Source organism: Amblyomma americanum, chromosome 7 (genome assembly GCF_052857255.1).
Source record: "Amblyomma americanum isolate KBUSLIRL-KWMA chromosome 7, ASM5285725v1, whole genome shotgun sequence".
In the NCBI taxonomy this organism is placed as follows: domain Eukaryota; kingdom Metazoa; phylum Arthropoda; class Arachnida; order Ixodida; family Ixodidae; genus Amblyomma; species Amblyomma americanum.
In genome coordinates, this window is record NC_135503.1 from 120,539,174 (window position 1) to 120,559,455 (window position 20,282).

The window sequence follows — 20,282 nt, forward strand, 5'->3', positions numbered from 1 at the left end:
TATCTCGTTTATTTTGGTTTATTATTATTTTCCTTTCTGCCATGTACATTATCAAAAGGCGATATATTTGCTCTCTCACGCTAGCTGACCTTTATTCCTAGACTTCATTCTTTTTTTTCTTGTATCACCTGAAGCTATTAGCGACATGTCTGATTGCCCTGTTGTTTGAGCTGCACTACTGCAGTGATGTGACCGTTGGGCTTTTTGATTACCCAAGGAATGAAAAGGCGATCTCAATGTCCTGCCTATTATCCCTACTTGTGCGAATGACAAACGCCGCAGTGCGCTTTGGTTGTGCGTTTATATATCATGTGATTTCGCTCCTGAATAGACAGTTGCAAGTCTGTGTCCGCTGCGTCATTTTCATTTTTATGGCTTCTGTGCTTTGTCTATTCACGCAGCCATAGCTTTTAACTGGCAGTAACGCCTGCGAAACTCTCATATCTTCACATTAGCATGCTACACCCTGAGCTCTTGCAGGAGGCACTCTCAATGAGAAGACGGTTTCATTGCTCATATTGTGTATGATGACTGAGGACAGAGGACAACAAACAAACATTGCTGCATATTTTTGATAAAAAAGGTTTACTTTCACATCAAGCATCGGTGTCAGCACCACAGGGGCCACCTAGGCGTTGGCTATACATTTGCGACGGGCGCCGTGCCGTTCTTTAGGTGATGTTGGATCCAGTCCATGTAGTGAGAGACGTCGGTGTAGAAAGAGTGCTTGTTTTTTTTGCATACCGCTTGTCCCCAGCTAACGATTCCAGTCTGCGAGAAAAAAATATATTTGGGATGAGGCGCGATAAATGAACGCGTTAGTATTTATAACCCAATAGGGCTGGAGAGAACAAGGCGCTTGGAACATGCAAGGTACATTGGTAGCAATTTAGTGTACATTCGAGTCGTGTATTTTCCAGCCACATCATTATGCTTTATCTTTCACACGATAAGCTCGCAACCCGAAATTGAAATGACCATTTAGTTCCGGTTCGACAAGCTAGTGCCTGGTCGTTTGTGTTTAAAACGTCACTGTGGAGGCTAAGCTTGAGGAAGAACTTTTGTACGGTTTCTTGGTTGCTGTGCAGTCTAAAAGACTATTGCGCAGCATAGTGCCAACTTTTGTGCAGGGTATTCTGCGCGTTACATAAACACAACAGAATATATAAACAAAGAGCGCGCAGTGTGCCATCTTGTAGCTAGGGTTAAGTAGTGAAAGGCTGCGGAATGTTCACTTCAGCCCGTTTCCCTAAGACGGTCCTCCCACAGAGGTGAGTTTTTCGCTCGTAATACCCGGAGAACGTCCTCGATGACAAAAACCAACCTGAGCAGTAATGTGCGATGCGGGAAAGTGCCGACTGAAGCGGCTGCAACCAGTTCATGACGTATCTTTGCGGCCTGTTGTCTCCGAGCAAGGGGGCTTGTATTAGAAAAACACACAAAAGCTACTAGTGTATTCTATCACTGCGGTGAAAAGCGCCAATATACAGATTGAATACTCTGAATTGCTTCTTGCATGGAGATTGTTGTGCTGCTAAGATTGTGACTGTAGAAGTGAAACTTGTGTACATAAATACATATTTGCTATTCAAAACTTTTCCCGAATTGTTTTGAACGCCACACGCTTCTAGTAGAAACTTAAAGGGATACTTCCCAAGAAACAAAAAAATGGCTTGGAAACGTCCTCAAACCACTCGAAATGGCTTCACATGTCTTGCGTTTTAACGAACCGTCTCACAAAGGTCGACGGGATGAAGTTTTTCAGAACCTTTTATGAGACGTCTGCAGCAAAAGTTTCTTCAGAAAATGTCCAACTGAAGATAAAAAAAAATGAAATGAAATTGGTTTTTGGGGAAAGTGAATGGCGCAGTATCTGTCTCACATATCGGCGGACACCTGAACCGAACCGTAAGAGAAGGGATAAAGGAGGGACAGAGAGGAGAAAGGAAGAAAGAGGTGCCCTTAGTGGAGCGCTCCGGAATAATGTCGACCGCACGGAGATCTTTAACCTGCACTGACATCGCACAGCACACAGGAGCCATAGCGTTTCGCCTCCATTAAAACGCGGCCGCCGCGGTCGGGTTCGAACCCGGGCACTCCGTATCAGTAGCCGAGCGCGTAAACCATCATCCACCGCGGTGGGCTTGAAGATCACGTTAAGAAGACATGCCAATACATTCAGGCAATTGCAAGAAAGCTGCCGCCGTGGGTTAAAGATCATGTAGACCATGGCAAGCGTTTTCAACCTTCACATGCTTTAATCCAACCAATGAAGTAAACATATGCAAGTACGGCACATAAACTACTAGGTTGCTGTGCGTTACTCCGATATCTGCCCTCGACTTTCTGAACAGCAGCCGCACCGGTGTAAAAACTTTGCTCAGTACTCAAATTTCTGAGAGCACTTTTTGTCCAATTCAGTCCAAGATCACCGTAATCACGGTCCACATCGGATACAACTAGCCAACCACTCGTAAGGTACGTTGTACTTATGTCACGCAAATTATGATTTGCTTCCTTTTGCGAACGCCTTTTCGCTACGGCTCCACTGGGCACGAGCACCGAATGCTGCCGTCCGCGCCTTCTTCCATGCCGCCTTCGCCCAGTTGGTGCAGGCCGCTCGCGCGCATTCTTCTGTACGCAATCTGCAAGCCGCAGCTTGCTGCTTGTTGTTGCTCCGTCCGGCGGCGATTGTCTACAGTCCATCTACGTGGTTATAGCCGTTTGAGGCGACAATAAATATTTTTGCAAGTTTTAGGTTCTTAGCTTTGCATAAAGGTATGAAATGCAGTTTTCTTTTTTATGTTGTAGCTTTATTTTAATTTTAGGAATTTCGTACTTCGTCAGCTCATTTCACGTTGCAGTAGCTAGCGCCTGCTTGCTACGCGCTTCAAGTTGTTGTTAGCCGAACAATCCTAAAATTTCTTTGCCTTCTTTGCCTCGCTCTTGTTTGCGCGCGACTTGCTGCTGTTTGCAGTTTTTCCACGATATCTTTTGCTACCAGGGCTCTGCTGAAATGTGGATCTCGTTTACTGCAAAAGTGAGGCGCCATCCATTTCTCTTGGGCAGTGAAAGTGCCAACCTTAGTGCGGCTAAGCCGTTAATGCACCTGATTGAACCGTTGGCTGGTGTGTTCTTCCTGCCGTATGGAAGTTAAAAAGGTCTAAGCCGTCGTTTTCATACTAAAATGTAACGTTGAATGTATTAAACCAGGATATTTCCAAGTGCTTGAGCTTTCGGTAAAGCTAGGATGCTCTGAGCTTATTTAAAGACCTCTATGAGCTGCTTTCTTACGAAGGCCGTCGGTAAATAGGAACCCTAGAAAATTCAACTGTCATCTTCTGTGCTGGCAACGTGACATAACTTCAAAGCAACAAGCTTTTTTTGAACACAGGTAGGAAAGGCGAGGATTTTTTCTGCAGATTGACGTCTGTCCGACTGCCCTCTGGCAGGATTTTATTCTTGCGAACAATTCTCTTCTGCCCTCGTAAGTTTTCCAGTTAAACTTAACGTGATTACTCTTAGTGCAACTCGCGTTAGGAAGGCTTTGGCTATGCTTATAATTGCCGATGGAATGTGCAGCATCTATTATCTTGAAGCAATCATGAAACTCGTTGTAGTGGCTGTGTGACTGAGTTCGGATCCCGATCCCAATTCGCACGTCATTCGACGCCGGCCGCGCCGGCCGTATGGCGATAGAGTTGAACGACGCAAACGTCTGCATGCTGTGTTAAATCAGCGCACGTTAGAAAAGCTCTAGTCGTCCCTCCACTACCGCGTGCCTTGTTGCCCTTGTGTCGCTTCTGGACGCTAAGCACCGTAATTTACAATTTACAACTATGTAGATAAATTTGTATTGCTTTAATAAATTAAGTTACTGCATTCATAAGTCAAGAAAACCAAGAACACCAGCAAAAACACGTGTTTTTATAAAATCTATTGAGACTACAGAGCTTGTTTCAGCGTAAATGCGTGTCTGCTTCGAGTGTCTGAATGGCTGCAAATAAAAATAGCCTGGAACCGAACACTGAAAAAAAAAACTATTCTTATTCAGGGCGTAAAAAATCATTAACAGTGACATTACCACTGATTTTAATGGTACTGAAATAAATCACGTAAATTCTTAGGCACATGGTTCGAGGAGCATCTATTATGGAATTCAGATATAAAACAGTTATGCATTCACTTGTCTAAATCAGTTGAGGTCATTTTTGGGATAACCCAGCTTATTCAACTTTGGCTCGAACAGTAGTTTTGGAAAGCTTTTTTCTGAAGCTTTGTTACAGTGTTTTCGTATGGGGAACAACTTCTAAGAGAAACTACAAAAAGTTCAATAGTTTACGAAAACTAATCTTTCGAATATACTGCAATTACCAAAGCCGCTATATAAACCTTGAAACATCTCCTTCTTTTTCAAGACAATTTTATATACTGTAAGAAACTTCTGGTTACCATACAAAGCAATAATTATTCGGCAAAAACGGCTGTCACGAGTCACCTCGTTGCTCTGTACGGTGCAGAGTCAGGCACGTTCGAAAAACAAGAACATATAATAGGAAACAAATATTTATATATAAGAATACAGAAATATAAACAACTTTGGTGAAATGTTGAACTTCAGTGCCTCAGTAAGTGCTTTCAAATTAAGTGCCGTATTACTTAACGATGATATTTGCTTCTCGTATTAAATGTTACTGTGTTACCTTTACATCTTTTTATAGCTGCACATACCTCCTCATAGGAAGTGCATATAAATTGCATTTTTGATGTTGTGAAAAGTGTTTTCTGTTTTGATTAAAGTAATAAACAAATATTCCAATCACTTTTGATGTCATTGTGTTCTGCTGCTCGAGGTGTGCCTTTTGTGTATGTGCATTTGAATGCACTATCACCACTACTGGAACAGTGTATAGAGTGGAGTTGGGACCTCTGTCAGGCTCTCTGAACCTTTAGTCCCAGTGCCCCCTCGCTTTGTCAAGAACTAAAGATCTTTCAATCTTTTAGTTAATGCTGCCAATGGCTTGTTTTGTTCAAGGAGATGACGGAAATATGGAAGAATACTTCGTCAGTTGACTATGATTGCCTGATTTCAGTTTATTTGAGCAGGGTTACCCTAAGTTATTTCATTTGCTGTTTGCCCTTTTATATGGCTGGTTGCTAAATATAATGCAACTGTTGTGTTTTTTCTTACGTCTGCAGTCGGTTATAAACCCAGGAAAAAAAATAAAGGAGCTGAGGGAATCGTGAAAATATAGGTGCAATACTGAATGGACTTGCTGGACTTGTCAAGCTTTTGTTTCATTACTATTGATAGCTACAACACTGAGGAAGTGTACTCAGTGGTGCTGCTTCGTACGTGTTCTCGCTGTTGACGATGTAAGGAAGTGGCCCCTAAAATGCAAGCCTCCTTAAATTTTGTGGCAAGCCATTGCAGTGTGCAGAGCTGATATTGTCCATGAATACACTCTGTACATTTCTTTTTGGGTGTAGGTTGTTCAACAGTATTTTTCAGAGAACTTCTTGGCATGCTCAGCTTCTAAGGTTTTAGTAAGCACTCTTTACAGCTGACAGTGCTTTTCTTTCACTTCATGCTTTCTTGTATAGGTGCAGGCTGTTTACAAAATTTTTTTTCACACATTTTCCTGTTTGCTTGATCTTACCTTTTGGTTTTGTTACAGCTGCTTCAGTTAGCCAAAAAAGCAATAGCTTTGGTTAGTTTCAAGGAAGGAATGAAAAATATACAGGGAGCTACTTCTCTCTCTCTCTCTGCCAGATTGAAAACTCTGTGCCTATGTGGACCTGCCCTAGTGATTTACTGCACGAGCACAGGTATACACGCCAGCACATTACGAAGCACTGGAAACTTAATGTCACATTGTGCGAGGTGGCGATGCATACCCAGTTTTAAGAGACTAAAAAACTGGAAAACTGAAGAAAAAATATCAGTGCCTTTACAATGAGTCAGCAAAGAGAAGGCAAATGTCTAAGCTTTTCAGCAATAGAAGTGTTTTATAAAGCATGGACAATTTGATTAATGTCATCCAAGTTTCATAACTAAACCAAGACATTCGTGGTTTCATTATTTCACTCTGCTCAGACTAGTTTGCATAAGAATCATGAATGTAACGTGATATACAGTATTTCGTTCCTGGTTGCCTCGAGTATAATATGACTGTTTCATGCACACAGTCAGACCCAAAGTTAATTTTTCTGTTCGCCCAGTAGCCATGGGTTTTTCTAATCCTCGCTATAGAGTGCGACTGCAAACATCTGTTTTGAGTATGCATGGGAGACATGGGCTTGGTGCGTACCATGCATAAAGCAGACGGCCGTCTATGGCTGTCAACTGTTCCTTCCAACTGGCATTTTTTTATTGAAGTAATTTGTATTGTGTTTTCAATGATAATTTCACTTTTTTAAATATTAAGTAGCAAGTATGTTTTAATGAGGCAATAAAATATTTTGTTCTTTAATTGAAACTGTTTCCTGCTATTTTACACTGAGAACAGTGCCTACATTGAGAACCAACCACATTGGTTCGTTTTGTTTCTTAAGTATGAATTTTACTTCTACTCCAACTACAATTAGATTTAAGTAGCACTTTTTGCTTTCCGAAACATTTCATCTTGCCGCAGGCATTGCTAGATGCCACGTTTCCACAATTCACTTATAGGTACGCAGCCGCCAAATGAAACGTGCTTTGCAAAGAGCTCACATTGATGCCTTACGGGCAATAATAGCGCAATTAGGAGGAAATACAGATGTCTTGCACGCTTGGGAAAAAACATGTGTGTACTGAGGGTTTGTGAAAAAACGCGTTGCTATGCTCTCTTTGCCCTATTCGATGGCATTTGATCAGTTGTCTAAAGATTAAAGGAGTGTTTGCACTTGGCAGAGGTATACATAACAGGCAGTCATTGCATGAAAGGACACGTTTCTTTTGCATTCTTGATACGTACGATTTTGTTGCAAGAGAAACTGCTGCATTATTTCATGCAGTAATTACCTGGTACTTAGACACGCCTTTAATCTGCAAACAACAGGCCAAATAGCAGACAAGAGGGCCCAGATACAGCACAACAAAATTTTCTCACATACCCGCAATGCACGCGTTTTCTCTCTAAGGCATGCAAAACATTAGTATTGGGACGAAAAATACGACGAACTGTGCAGCGGCGCGGGCAGGAGCGCTCGCGCTAGGCCAGCGGCCATTACGCCACCTCACTGCCATCAATCATGGGATTTCTTTCTTCGGCTGGCTACCACGTAACATTTGGTGAAGGTGCGGGGTTTCATCGACATCCTGGTCCTGAAGCTTCGGCGTCCTGCGTAAGCAGTAGTCATAGGCCATGAGTTCTCGGCCTGCGTCGCTCGGCCGTGCCCCACCCAGCCTTTGAGACCCGAACCGAAATCGCCGTTGTTCTCCCCGCCTCGTCTCCCGCCCAGACCACTCAACACGGAGAGCTGAACCAGACACAAGGACCTGTCATACCGACCCTACCGACCCGAAACGCCGCTTGCATCTTAGGACAAAGTTCCCCTGCCCAGGCCGTTTGGCGCGTCCTGGGGCCTCGACCGTCGGCTCCTGGCGACCTGCGGCCCGAAATCTTCGTGGACCAGGATTCATTCAGCCATCTAATTCATCGCGGCACCTCACCACTTTTTCGCTCCTGTCCAGCCATCCTCTGAAGCCCGCAATCACTTCGCGCGTCTCTTTGTCACCGATCGGGACGATCGCTCGGTGGCCGCAGGTAGTGTGATGAAGGAGACGACGAACTGTGCAGTGGCGCGGGCAGGAGCGCTCGCGCTAAGCCAGCGGCCATTAAATCGCTTTATTTTCATCGATCATCGCGTTTCTTTTTTCGGCTAGCCGCACGTAACAGTATTTTCATCACAGTTCTTATTGCTCGTGAGGCATCAAGGATCGGCACTTCGCAAAGTGCCTTTTATTTAACAGCATTACATTACCACAGATAGAAAAGGGCTGAAATACATCTATGCAACTAGTTATGACTTCTCTTATCCAATTACTAGAAATGAATACGAGAGCTAGAAAAAGCTAAAACGCTTCTTTATAGCTAAACAAGGCATCATTTAGAAGACTGCAAGATCTCAGAAAAAACCAGGTATAGTACACAGATAGTGTTGCAATAGCCTTGGGTTCAGGAGGTCTTCAAGACTTCGGACGGCTATATAAAATATTTGATCTATTTTTTTAAGGCGTCAAGTTGTCTTGCTTCAGAGGACATCAATTTCTACAAGCACATTAATTATTTTGCTATTAAGGCCCGCCTTAAAGGCATGAAGCGATAGCATTAATTGTGCCTTCAGCGGTCTGGCGTGCTCTTTGCGTATTACTTCTCCAGGTTTTGGCTGCATGCTCATATATGCAGCATGGGTCATTCTCTACTTTACATTCATAGGTCGCAGGAAGCGCTCGCACCACTGCTGCCACAGGAGGCTTTTTCAAACATAGCACCCGATGGGGCTTGTGAGACCCAGGTTGCTCTTCCCAAGCCATCTCTGCTGCCTGTCTTGGGGCGCAGTTTGCTCACAAAACCCGGGTGGCGGGTTGCTTCCCGCCAAGGTGGGCACGATGTAACGACGTCACAAAGACACGTGACTTAAGGGAGGGGGGAAGGGGCCTGCCACCTGCTTTTCGCTCGCAACTACGCCGATGACGACAGTGACCACGCCGGATTTTGCAGAACGGGAGCGCTAATGCAATCACGTTAAATACGTCATGCGGTCAAAAATGCTTGCTGGCATAACAGCCTTTCATCTGCTCTCTGTAGATTTGAATGTGTAACACATTATTGAGCACAACTGCATGAGACCATGGAGCAAAGGCCGACTAAGCTGTCTTTTTGAAGATCTGTCAATGCGGCCGCTGCTGTCACAGTCCAGTGGAAGTTTCGTGGCGCCTAGAGAGAAACATTTGAAGTCGTGTATTTATAGACTGAATTACCACCATCAGTTTGCTTGCCGACAATGTTAGTACTTTTACTGTTCCACACAGTGGAAGTAATGGCCATGATGAAAACGGCGTAACTTTATTCGTACTGTTTCTTAACAAGATCAACATGAAGTTTCCACTTTGTATTAGCTAAAAATAATTTGTTACGGAATATTCGCGCTTAAATGTTCTCTTCGTTTTCTCGAGGTAAGCTGTTGACAATAACTTGCAATGCAATATTTTCTCTTTCCTTTTGCACTTTTATAGCTCAACTTTACAATATTATGTGCCACCACTTAAAGATGCAAAATAAACTTTTGTAGTTGTCTGTTCGCTCCTCGCGTGCGGGCCTTCTATGCGGGTTTATCCCTTCAGCGTTTGCTTTCATTGCATGATGATTGGAGACCGAGGAATGACAAAGACCACTTATAAAACACATCAAGCTCCTTATTCCTCGCATTTGTTCATACCGCATTGGGTTAGAAAAAACCTAAAAAATAAAAGAAAATATCGATGCCTGCCTCGCTCAGGGAACAATACACTGGCATTGTCCGCATCGTAAAGTGAGCTAAGATCCATTCGCAATGCCGAGATAGAATGAACTGACCTGATACACCCTACTACATGCGACAGCGATGCATCTACGCCATCTTGAACTGTCAGAGCATGCAAGAGGGCACACGTTATTGACGACATGCTTGCATGATTTCCATCTCAACATGTAAGCCGATGAGGAAAAAGTTTTAGGATGTTCGAAATATCAGGAGCAAACGGGCCTCTGAGAATGGTGACTTTCTTAAGAAGTGCAACCCTTGATAAAAGAGTACTATACGTGTGTTTGCTTTTTACGTCATGTTCCTTTCAGGTAGCTATCGACCTCCAGTAGAAACTGCAGTTTTCGTTACTTAAATGACAGTCCCTTCAGAGCTGAAATTTGAGAGTCTCTTCCTTGATACATTTCTGAGCTTGCATTTATGTCGGGCATGTGGGAGAAAGTGTCTGTAAAGTGTCCGCATTTTTTCAACTTTGCGCCTTCAAGAAGTTGATCATGACATTTTCTTGATATTTGTAGATTTCAAGACATTTGTGACTCGATGAACAGTGCAAATATATATTGTCCGTTCGTGCTGATCGAAGCCTGTTTCACCTTGCTAGGAAACGCGCCCAATTAGGGTAAGGATGAGTTCGATCTTATTCAAGGAAAAAAGGAAGAAATTAATTCCCAATTGCTTTCAAGGCAGTGTCCAATTAGGCACGTAGTTTGCGTTCATAATTTTGATTTATAGCTAGTGTTTACAGTTATGGTAATTGCTTAAAGAATTCTTTTGCTATATTTACAATATTACTACAATGAGAGCTAAAGGAGGCAAGGAAATCATGCCCGCTCATGACGCATACTACTCATCTTACAAAAAGACTTGAAAATAGAGCTAATGCATCCTTTAGCGCAAGAAAAAAAAGTGTAAGGGACACTGTGATAATCTTGAACATAAAGAATAAGAGAAAAATACATTTTTTTATTCTGCTGTGACAGGAGGTATTCTAACTGATAAATCACAAAAAGGCCTGACCATTTTCAGTCTGATTTTACTCATGTTATCTGTCCACCCTAGATCGTTCCAGAAAAGCACGCCGAAAAATTGGCACCAATGCAGTTGTTCAATTTCTAAGTTATTAGATTCTGCTCTGATGCGGTAATTCATTGGCTTATATTTTGGGTGGAAATGTATAAACTTTGTGTCGTCAACACTCAATTAAGTTTCATTAAAAGACAGCAAAATTATCATCTCCTGTAGCCAGGCAATTCATTGATTTTCAATATTTTGAAGGTTACCAGCAGAAAAATAGACATTTGTATCATAGGCGTACCACACAATATTAATTATAATATATGTTAACAGTACAACTGATATACAAAGTGGACAAATGATGTTCAAAAGAGAACCCTGGGGGCCGCCAAACTTCATCATATCAAATTGAGACTATACCATGCATACTTCTGTTGTGCCTCCGAGCATTGCTTTTCCCACATTACTTTTCCTGTCATTGTTTCAGCAGGATTTCTGTTTAACTGTGTATTTAATGCTGTGCAGAAAATATCGTTCTCCGGCCTACTGAGTGGTATACAGCAAACGTGTTCTATCTGTTGTGGAGGCACTAGGAATTTCACCTACGCGGGGGTTTACAGAGCCCCATTCTGCCTACAACATCACTGCCTGAAAACGCCAACCAACACACTAAGAACATATGAAATCTGTACCTATCTTTCGACTATATACGTTACCTTAAATTCGGCTAAGGCATGGAATAATCAAAGATCCCACGGGTACGTGAGCTCTCATAACAAGAGATAGTGAGATGATAGTGAAGAACTCCTGCTGCCCATATATGGAGCAAGGAGTCCTCTCTCACGTACTAGCTGTCTCACTGCGCAGGTGCGGCATCGAAATAACGAGTAATTTGTTATTGCTTGGCTCGCTTTCAAAACAAGCTCTTTGAAACAGTTGGACGCTCTGATGCGACGTTCTTCCACAACGAGGAAAGGACAAGTGGACAGTCTGCGCAGCAAAAAAGATTCTAACTCAAATAAGTCGTTTGTCGGCGCAGTGTTTATCGTTGTTCGCGCTCGTTTATGTGATTCTGAATTCATAAGCTCTACTAAAATCTGACAGCCTGCTGTTCTGCAAGAACCAAAAGGAATGTGCCACTTGTGGGTACCTGTTGCAGGTAGGTACGGCAGGTAGTGCGCTTCCGGGACCTGAATACCTGCTGTAACTAGCTTTCGCTTCAAATCGGTAGAAAATACATGCCCTCGCTGGTTAATATCGCCTTTAATTTGATACGTCGGTGTTGGCTTTTCTATAAGTGTTATTTGTCCTCAAGCTGTTTTCATTGCATCCTGCAGCGTAGTGATCAGGCAGCGCTGTGGACACCACACACAGGCGGCTCACCTGAGTCCAAATGACCTCTTCGTCCTTAACTCCGCGCATCAGAGGACCACCGCTGTCTCCAATGCAAGTGTCCCCTGAAATACACCGGCAACCTTGGGATGAATGCACCTCTAGTGGTTTCGGGGAGAAACACCACCAAGGGCAGCAAGCATCACAGATGTTCGACCTTCTATGCCACTAGGCTGTTCTATTTCTATTTTCATCTACACCTAGCTTCACTGGTTGGATAAATGACATTGTTAGGATGGGCGCATTCCAGTGAGAACGCAACAGCTATGAAAATGCTTGACAAAACAACGCGAATGTCGTCAACTACATTAATGTGAATGGCTTTAACCTTTGCGCTGCTATAACCGCAAGAAAGGAACTGCGCTCTATTGTTAAAATACACCCTTACATTTTAACCATGCTGTGTCCCAGTGGTATACGTTTCCAATATTTGTTGTTGCTTAGCTGTAACGTGTGAAATTATATTATTTAAGCAAAGTTTTACTAAGAGGTATTTGATACGCTTCCTATGTATTGTGCAACTAATTTCGGCCGCTTATTAGAAAACTTTTACCCCCAGAATACTATCCATTTGAAGTTTTCTTTGTTAAGATATTTAAAAATTGTTGTTGGTTTACATGTGTAGAAAACCATGAAGTGTCTCCTTTCGTCGTCTGTCTGTAGACTCATTCATTGTATATTGCCTGGTAGCACAAAATTCTAAAAAGAACGCAACAAAAGCAAGAAGTTTTAGTGGGAAATGGTCGGCGTCAACTTTTTCGAGTCGCTCACCACAGGTGAACATGGAAACGCATTATAAAATCAACTGTGTAAAGAGTAAAGGGCAATTAACAAATCTTGTGTTTTTCCTGGCGTTGATGGAAGTGCAATGCATTAACGCGCTTGCAGTGCATTAATGCGCACGTTCAGCAAAGTGACCTCGCTGTTGAAACTCCAGTAACTCCACATGTGGCTGAACTAAGCCTTAAGCCCTCGTCTAAACCCTTTCCATATACCAGGTGTGTCAGAGAAGCATTTAAGCAGTTTCCAAAAATGGGATGTTTGGGGTAAAATTATAGCCTTTGCGGCATAGTATTCCCATTGAGGGCGGACTTCGGAAAGCCATTGGATTGTCTTAAGCAGTAAGCTGGTTAGCTAATTTATGATAACTACCTTTTAACCATCACAGCCAGACACCTGGTTGGAGTTAGAGATTTGTAGCCGAAAGTTAGTAATACCCACATCAGTTTTTAGTGTTTCTGAAACCCAATTATGTATCGCCAAATCCCTACCCTACGTATTATGCGTACATTATGCCAAAATGCATTGGCTTTGAAAATCATGGAGGCAAAGCAACCATTACAGTGCGCGCGAGTAGTAAATTCAAAAAGCCAAAATTTGTTGAGCCACAGCGCTAAGAGTTATCCCGTTTTCTAAATTTTAAATGTTGATATGACTACTACTATTGGCCGGCTAATAATCCCTATTTGCAACTAGACGCCGGAATCAATGTTTAAAAAGCTAATTATTACAAATTAATTAACCAGCTTACTACTTAAGACTATTCACCGGTTTTCTGGTGCCCGTCAACACTGGTAATACTCTGCTGAAAAACCAATATTTTCCTACAACACCGTATGTACTACATTACGACCGCTCTTCTTCCTTCTCATCTATGATATAAATACAGGGTGTCCTAGCTAAATTTAGCCAGAGTTTAAAAATATGCCACGGCACTCTAGTACGCAGCGACCCAATGCATGTTACTGGCTATTGTATGGAGTAACTTACACTATTTTTAAGTAACCAACATCGCGAGCAACGAAGTTAGGCGAAAAAGTCCAATGAGACAGTTGCAGAACGGTCCGCCAAACGTCCCACTGAACAGTGTCCTTTCCATCTATTACGAATTGCCTTTTTTTTTCGCTCTCTGCAGATGCCCGCGAAATTAAAAAAAAATACCACGGGACATGCCCGCTTGCGAGCCGCGACTGCAGTGCTCTCAAACGTTCCGCCCAACAAACAAACAGCTCAAATAGCCGGGCGTGCTGCTGCTCATAAGATGGCAGGGCTGCGAGGCACACGCTGGCTGTGCGATTACGAGAGCGCAAGAGATAAGGGCTGCGTCGGCTTGTCGCTATCAGCAAGCGCTGTGAGGGAATCATGGGGAGCCTGCGCTGCCAAGGTGACTGCAATTGTTGCTTTCGGTGACTCAAAACTGCTTTTGTCAGACGCTTGGGCCGCTGCAAACGCGAGAACATATTCTGTGCGATTAGATTCCCGCGTTTGGCTGACAGCATTCATTGCCTAGCTTCTCTCGGCGTAGCCCAGATAGCTGACGCTCGGCACGTGCGCCTTCGACAGAGCGCGGAGGCTCACGCCAATAAGCGCCTGAAGGTGGCGCAGAAAAGTACTAAGAGTGCTACCCAAAACTGCTTGACCTTCTCGATAGGCGGTGTGTTATGGCGCTGCAATCGGCACCGCAAACTTCAGCGCACCCATAGTGCTGGCCTAATTTGTACAGCGAGCTGCTGCGTCGCTGGCCTGTCGCCTTTTCAGGGGCAACACACCGGGCTAAATGATCTCCTAGTTCCTATCCGGAACGTTTGAGAGCACTGCAATCGCTGCGCGCAGGCGGGCGTGTCACGTGGCATTTTGTGTATTTCGCTAGCGTTTGCAGTCATCGAAGAAAAAGCTGATAAGTAATAGAGTTCAAAACTGTTCAAACCGAAGTTTTGCGTTTCGTTCTATAACTTTCTCATTGACGTTTTTCGCCTATCTGCGTTGCTTGCGAAATTGGTTAATAAATATCGGCAAATTACAAAATTAAGCACAATATAAAAGATAGTGTGACATGCTCCATACAATATGCAGTAGCACGTATCTGGTCGCGTAGTCATAGAGTTCCTCGGCGTATTTTTAAACCCTGGCTAAATGTAGCTGGGACACCGGTTACAGAGACACCGACAGACAGAGAGAGCGAGAGAGAGCTGCCTTCGGCTCCGGAACATTCAGCAGCTGCTGATTAAAGAACAAGTGTGATCTTGTGAGTAATCTTGTTCAGACGACGGTGGTCGAAGCGGAACCGGATGAAACCGTCTTTCTTCTTGGCCATGACCACCGGAGATGCCCATGGCCTGCGCGACGGCTGGATCACGTGGTGCTTCAGCCTGTTTGTCACCCATTCACCAATAATGCGCCGCTCAGCGGTTGAGTCGCGGTACGGACCTTGGAGTAAAGGGACATTGGTGCAAGTGTCAATACCGTACGTAACGGTGGTTGCGCGGCCCAAAGAAGGTTGCTGGTATAGTGAAATAAGCTTCAAAACGTTTTAGGGTGGCGACAAGTTGGGCTCATTGTGTAGGCGTCAGGGCAGTTTCGGCGGATCAATGAAAATTATCGAGTGAAAACTGATTGGCGACGTGAACAGGCGTAATGGCGCTGATGTGAAGCCTGGCCGCGTTACCGACGAGAGGGTATAATGCGGGGGTTCGAGCAAGGAAACATTGCCAAGCTATTGGCCACGTAGCAAATTAGTGCGCTGAGTAAAAGAGATCCCGCCTTCTATGAAGTTGTAGAAGCCGACCTTAAGGAATGAAACATAATTCACCACATCACCTCCGCCTATCATCCCCAGACAAGTGGCACACGTTGAGCGTTTTAACCACACCTTCGGCGACATGTTGGCAATGTATGTTGTTTCCCATTACTACAACTGGGACGGCCTTCTACCTTGCGTCATCTATGCTATAACTCCGCTACTCAAGCTACCACCGGATCCTCTCCATACTTTCTCCTGTACGGCTGTGAGCCCTCTTCCACAATGGACACCGTTATGCCATGTCGACGTGATGCTGCCTGTTTACATTTTTATTCCCAAGCCGCAACTTGTACCGAAGAATGCTGCCAACTCGTGCGGTCCTTCAAATCTCACGCCCAGCAGCGGCAGAAATGTACCCGCGATCCCTTTGGAATTCTCCCTCCTTACATTCCTGACTCTTTGGCCTGGCTATGGGTACCTCCACTACCGGCCTCTACTCCAAACATCTTAGCAAGCACTGGGGCCCCTACCGCATTCTTAAGCAGACATCCCCGGTCAATTACTTCATCGATAACCTTACGCCGTACACAGATCATCGTTGCCGAGAACAATATATATATATATATATATATATATATATATATATATATATATATAAAGGGAGCCTAAAGTCGCCGAAACCAAGGTGCATAGGGGAACGTTATTTTTTTATGTGTTCTGCTTATCAGTGGGATAATATTACTTAGACTAATAAATCGCTTAAAGAAAATTACTAATATAAAGCAGCAGAAAAAACAACCATGCCGCCTGTGGGATCCGAACCCACGACCTCCGAATATCGCGTCCGGTGCTCTTACCAACTGAGCTGAGCTACGGCGACGGCTGTCCAATCTGCTCCTCTCTTGGGCATTTATGTTTATTTGGTGTACGCGAACCTTGAGAGTGTTCACCAGCGCCACCCACAACCATAGCGGCGGACGTAGCAGGTCCTGTAATACCGCGAGCGTGACGTGGAACGTCATCTAACGGCGAGGGCGGAAACTGTGCGAGAGCCCTCTTATGCTACCTATGGCATCAAGACTGCCAGACCCGAGACCCTCGTTAAGCTATTAGCAGACAAGGTAAAGTAAATGAAGCGCCCGTATGACAAAGTTATTATGAAGGGAGCCAACAGTCACCGAAACCAAGGTGCATAGGGGAACGTTATTCTTTTATGTGTTATGCTTATCAGTGGAAAAATATTACTTAGACTAATAAATCGCTTAAAGAAAATTACTTATACAAAGCAGCAGAAAAAACAACCATGCCGCCGGTGGGATCTGAACCCACGACCTCCGAAAATCGCGTCCGGTGCTCTTACCAACTGAGCTGAGCTACGGCGACGGCTGTCCAATCTGCTCCTCTCTTGGGCATTTATGTTTATTTGGTGTACGCGAACCTTGAGAGTGTTCACCAGCGCCACCCACAACCATAGCGGCGGACGTAGCAGGTCCTGTAATACCGCGAGCGTGACGTGGAACGTCATCTAACGGCGAGGGCGGAAACTGTGCGAGAGCCCTCTTATGCTACCTATGGCATCAAGACTGCCAGACCCGAGACCCTCGTTAAGCTATTAGCAGACAAGGTAAAGTAAATGAAGCGCCCGTATGACAAAGTTATTATGAAGGGAGCCAACAGTCACCGAAACCAAGGTGCATAGGGGAACGTTATTCTTTTATGTGTTATGCTTATCAGTGGAAAAATATTACTTAGACTAATAAATCGCTTAAAGAAAATTACTAATATAAAGCAGCAGAAAAAACAACCATGCCGCCTGTGGGATCCGAACCCACGACCTCCGAATATCGCGTCCGGTGCTCTTACCAACTGAGCTGAGCTACGGCGACGGCTGTCCAATCTGCTCCTCTCTTGGGCATTTATGTTTATTTGGTGTACGCGAACCTTGAGAGTGTTCACCAGCGCCACCCACGACCATAGCGGCGGACGTAGCAGGTCCTGTAATACCGCGAGCGTGACGTGGAACGTCATCTAACGGCGAGGGCGGAAACTGTGCGAGAGCCCTCTTATGCTACCTATGGCATCAAGACTGCCAGACCCGAGACCCTCGTTAAGCTATTAGCAGACAAGGTAAAGTAAATGAAGCGCCCGTATGACAAAGTTATTATGAAGGGAGCCAACAGTCACCGAAGCCAAGGTGCATAGGGGAACGTTATTCTTTTATGTGTTATGCTTATCAGTGGAAAAATATTACTTAGACTAATAAATCGCTTAAAGAAAATTACTTATACAAAGCAGCAGAAAAAACAACCATGCCGCCGGTGGGATCTGAACCCACGACCTCCGAAAATCGCGTCCGGTGCTCTTACCAACTGAGCTGAGCTACGGCGACGGCTGTCCAATCTGCTCCTCTCTTGGGCATTTATGTTTATTTGGTGTACGCGAACCTTGAGAGTGTTCACCAGCGCCACCCACAACCATAGCGGCGGACGTAGCAGGTCCTGTAATACCGCGAGCGTGACGTGGAACGTCATCTAACGGCGAGGGCGGAAACTGTGCGAGAGCCCTCTTATGCTACCTATGGCATCAAGACTGCCAGACCCGAGACCCTCGTTAAGCTATTAGCAGACAAGGTAAAGTAAATGAAGCGCCCGTATGACAAAGTTATTATGAAGGGAGCCAACAGTCACCGAAGCCAAGGTGCATAGGGGAACGTTATTCTTTTATGTGTTATGCTTATCAGTGGAAAAATATTACTTAGACTAATAAATCGCTTAAAGAAAATTACTTATACAAAGCAGCAGAAAAAACAACCATGCCGCCGGTGGGATCTGAACCCACGACCTCCGAAAATCGCGTCCGGTGCTCTTACCAACTGAGCTGAGCTACGGCGACGGCTGTCCAATCTGCTCCTCTCTTGGGCATTTATGTTTATTTGGTGTACGCGAACCTTGAGAGTGTTCACCAGCGCCACCCACAACCATAGCGGCGGACGTAGCAGGTCCTGTAATACCGCGAGCGTGACGTGGAACGTCATCTAACGGCGAGGGCGGAAACTGTGCGAGAGCCCTCTTATGCTACCTATGGCATCAAGACTGCCAGACCCGAGACCCTCGTTAAGCTATTAGCAGACAAGGTAAAGTAAATGAAGCGCCCGTATGACAAAGTTATTATGAAGGGAGCCAACAGTCACCGAAACCAAGGTGCATAGGGGAACGTTATTATTTTTATGTGTTATGCTTATCAGTGGAAAAATATTACTTAGACTAATAAATCGCTTAAAGAAAATTACTTATACAAAGCAGCAGAAAAAACAACCATGCCGCCGGTGGGATCTGAACCCACGACCTCCGAAAATCGCGTCCGGTGCTCTTACCAACTGAGCTGAGCTACGGCGACGGCTGTCCAATCTGCTCCTCTCTTGGGCATTTATGTTTATTTGGTGTACGCGAACCTTGAGAGTGTTCACCAGCGCCACCCACGACCATAGCGGCGGACGTAGCAGGTCCTGTAATACCGCGAGCGTGACGTGGAACGTCATCTAACGGCGAGGGCGGAAACTGTGCGAGAGCCCTCTTAAGCAACCTGTGGCATCAAGACTGCCAGACCCGAGACCCTCGTTAAGCTATTAGCAGACAAGGTAAAGTAAATGAAGCGCCCGTTTGACAAAGTTATTATGAAGGGAGCCAACAGTCACCGAAACCAAGGTGCATAGGGGAACGTTATTATTTTTATGTGTTATGCTTATCAGTGGAAAAATATTACTTAGACTAATAAATCGCTTAAAGAAAATTACTTATACAAAGCAGCAGAAAAAACAACCATGCCGCCGGTGGGATCTGAACCCACGACCTCCGAAAATCGCGTCCGGTGCTCTTACCAACTGAGCTACGGCGACGGCTGTCCAATCTGCTCCTCTCTTGGGCATTTATGTTTATTTGGTGTACGCGAACCTTGAGAGCGTTCACCAGCGCCACCCACGACCATAGCGGCGGACGTAGCAGGTCCTGTAATACCGCGAGCGTGACGTGGAACGTAATCTAACGGCGAGGGCGGAAACTGTGCGAGAGCCCTCTTAAGCAACCTGTGGCATCAAGACTGCCAGACCCGAGACCCTCGTTAAGCTATTAGCAGACAAGGTAAAGTAAATGAAGCGCCCGTTTGACAAAGTTATTAAGAAGGGAGCCAACAGTCACCGAAACTAAGGTGCATAGGGGAACGTTATTATTTTTATGTGTTATGCTTATCAGTGGAAAAATATTACTTAGACTAATAAATCGCTTAAAGAAAATTACTTATACAAAGCAGCAGAAAAAACAACCATGCCGCCGGTGGGATCTGAACCCACGACCTCCGAAAATCGCGTCCGGTGCTCTTACCAACTGAGCTACGGCGACGGCTGTCCAATCTGCTGCTCTCTTGGGTATTTATGTTCGCGTACACCAAATAAACATAAGTACCCAAGAGAGCAGCAGATTGGACAGCCGTCGCAGTAGCTCAGTTGGTAAGAGCACCGGACGCGATATTCGGAGGTCGTGGGTTCGGATCCCACCGGCGGCATGGTTGTTTTTTCTGCTGATTTATATAAGTATTTTCTTTAAGCGATTTTTTAGTCTAAGTAATATTATCCCACTGATAAGTATAAACCACAAAAAAAATAATAACGTTCCCCTATGCACCTTGGTTTCGGTGACTGTTGGCTCCCTTCATAACTTTGTCAAACGGGCCCCTCATTTGCTTTACCTTGTCTGCTAATAGCTTAACGAGGGTCTCGGTTCTGGCAGTCTCGATGCCACAGGTTGCTTAAGAGGGCTCTCGCACAGTTTCCGCCCTCGCTGTTAGATGACGT

General features: G+C 44.6%; 1 protein-coding gene across 4 annotated transcripts in view; it reads right to left on the bottom strand.

Moving 5' to 3' along the window:
• Nucleotides 1-566: 566 nt before the first annotated feature.
• The window catches only part of LOC144099515 (complement factor B-like), a 333,633-nt gene continuing 313,917 nt past the window's right edge, over nucleotides 567-20,282 (bottom strand). For all 4 annotated transcript variants that reach the window (XM_077632874.1, XM_077632872.1, XM_077632873.1 and 1 more), the window contains 2 exons: nucleotides 11,908-11,981; nucleotides 567-771 (listed from right to left, as the gene is read on the bottom strand). In XM_077632874.1, the coding sequence (XP_077489000.1) occupies nucleotides 640-771; nucleotides 11,908-11,981 (206 nt within the window). In that variant the 3' untranslated portion in view covers nucleotides 567-639. The remainder of the gene's footprint in view (nucleotides 772-11,907; nucleotides 11,982-20,282) is intronic.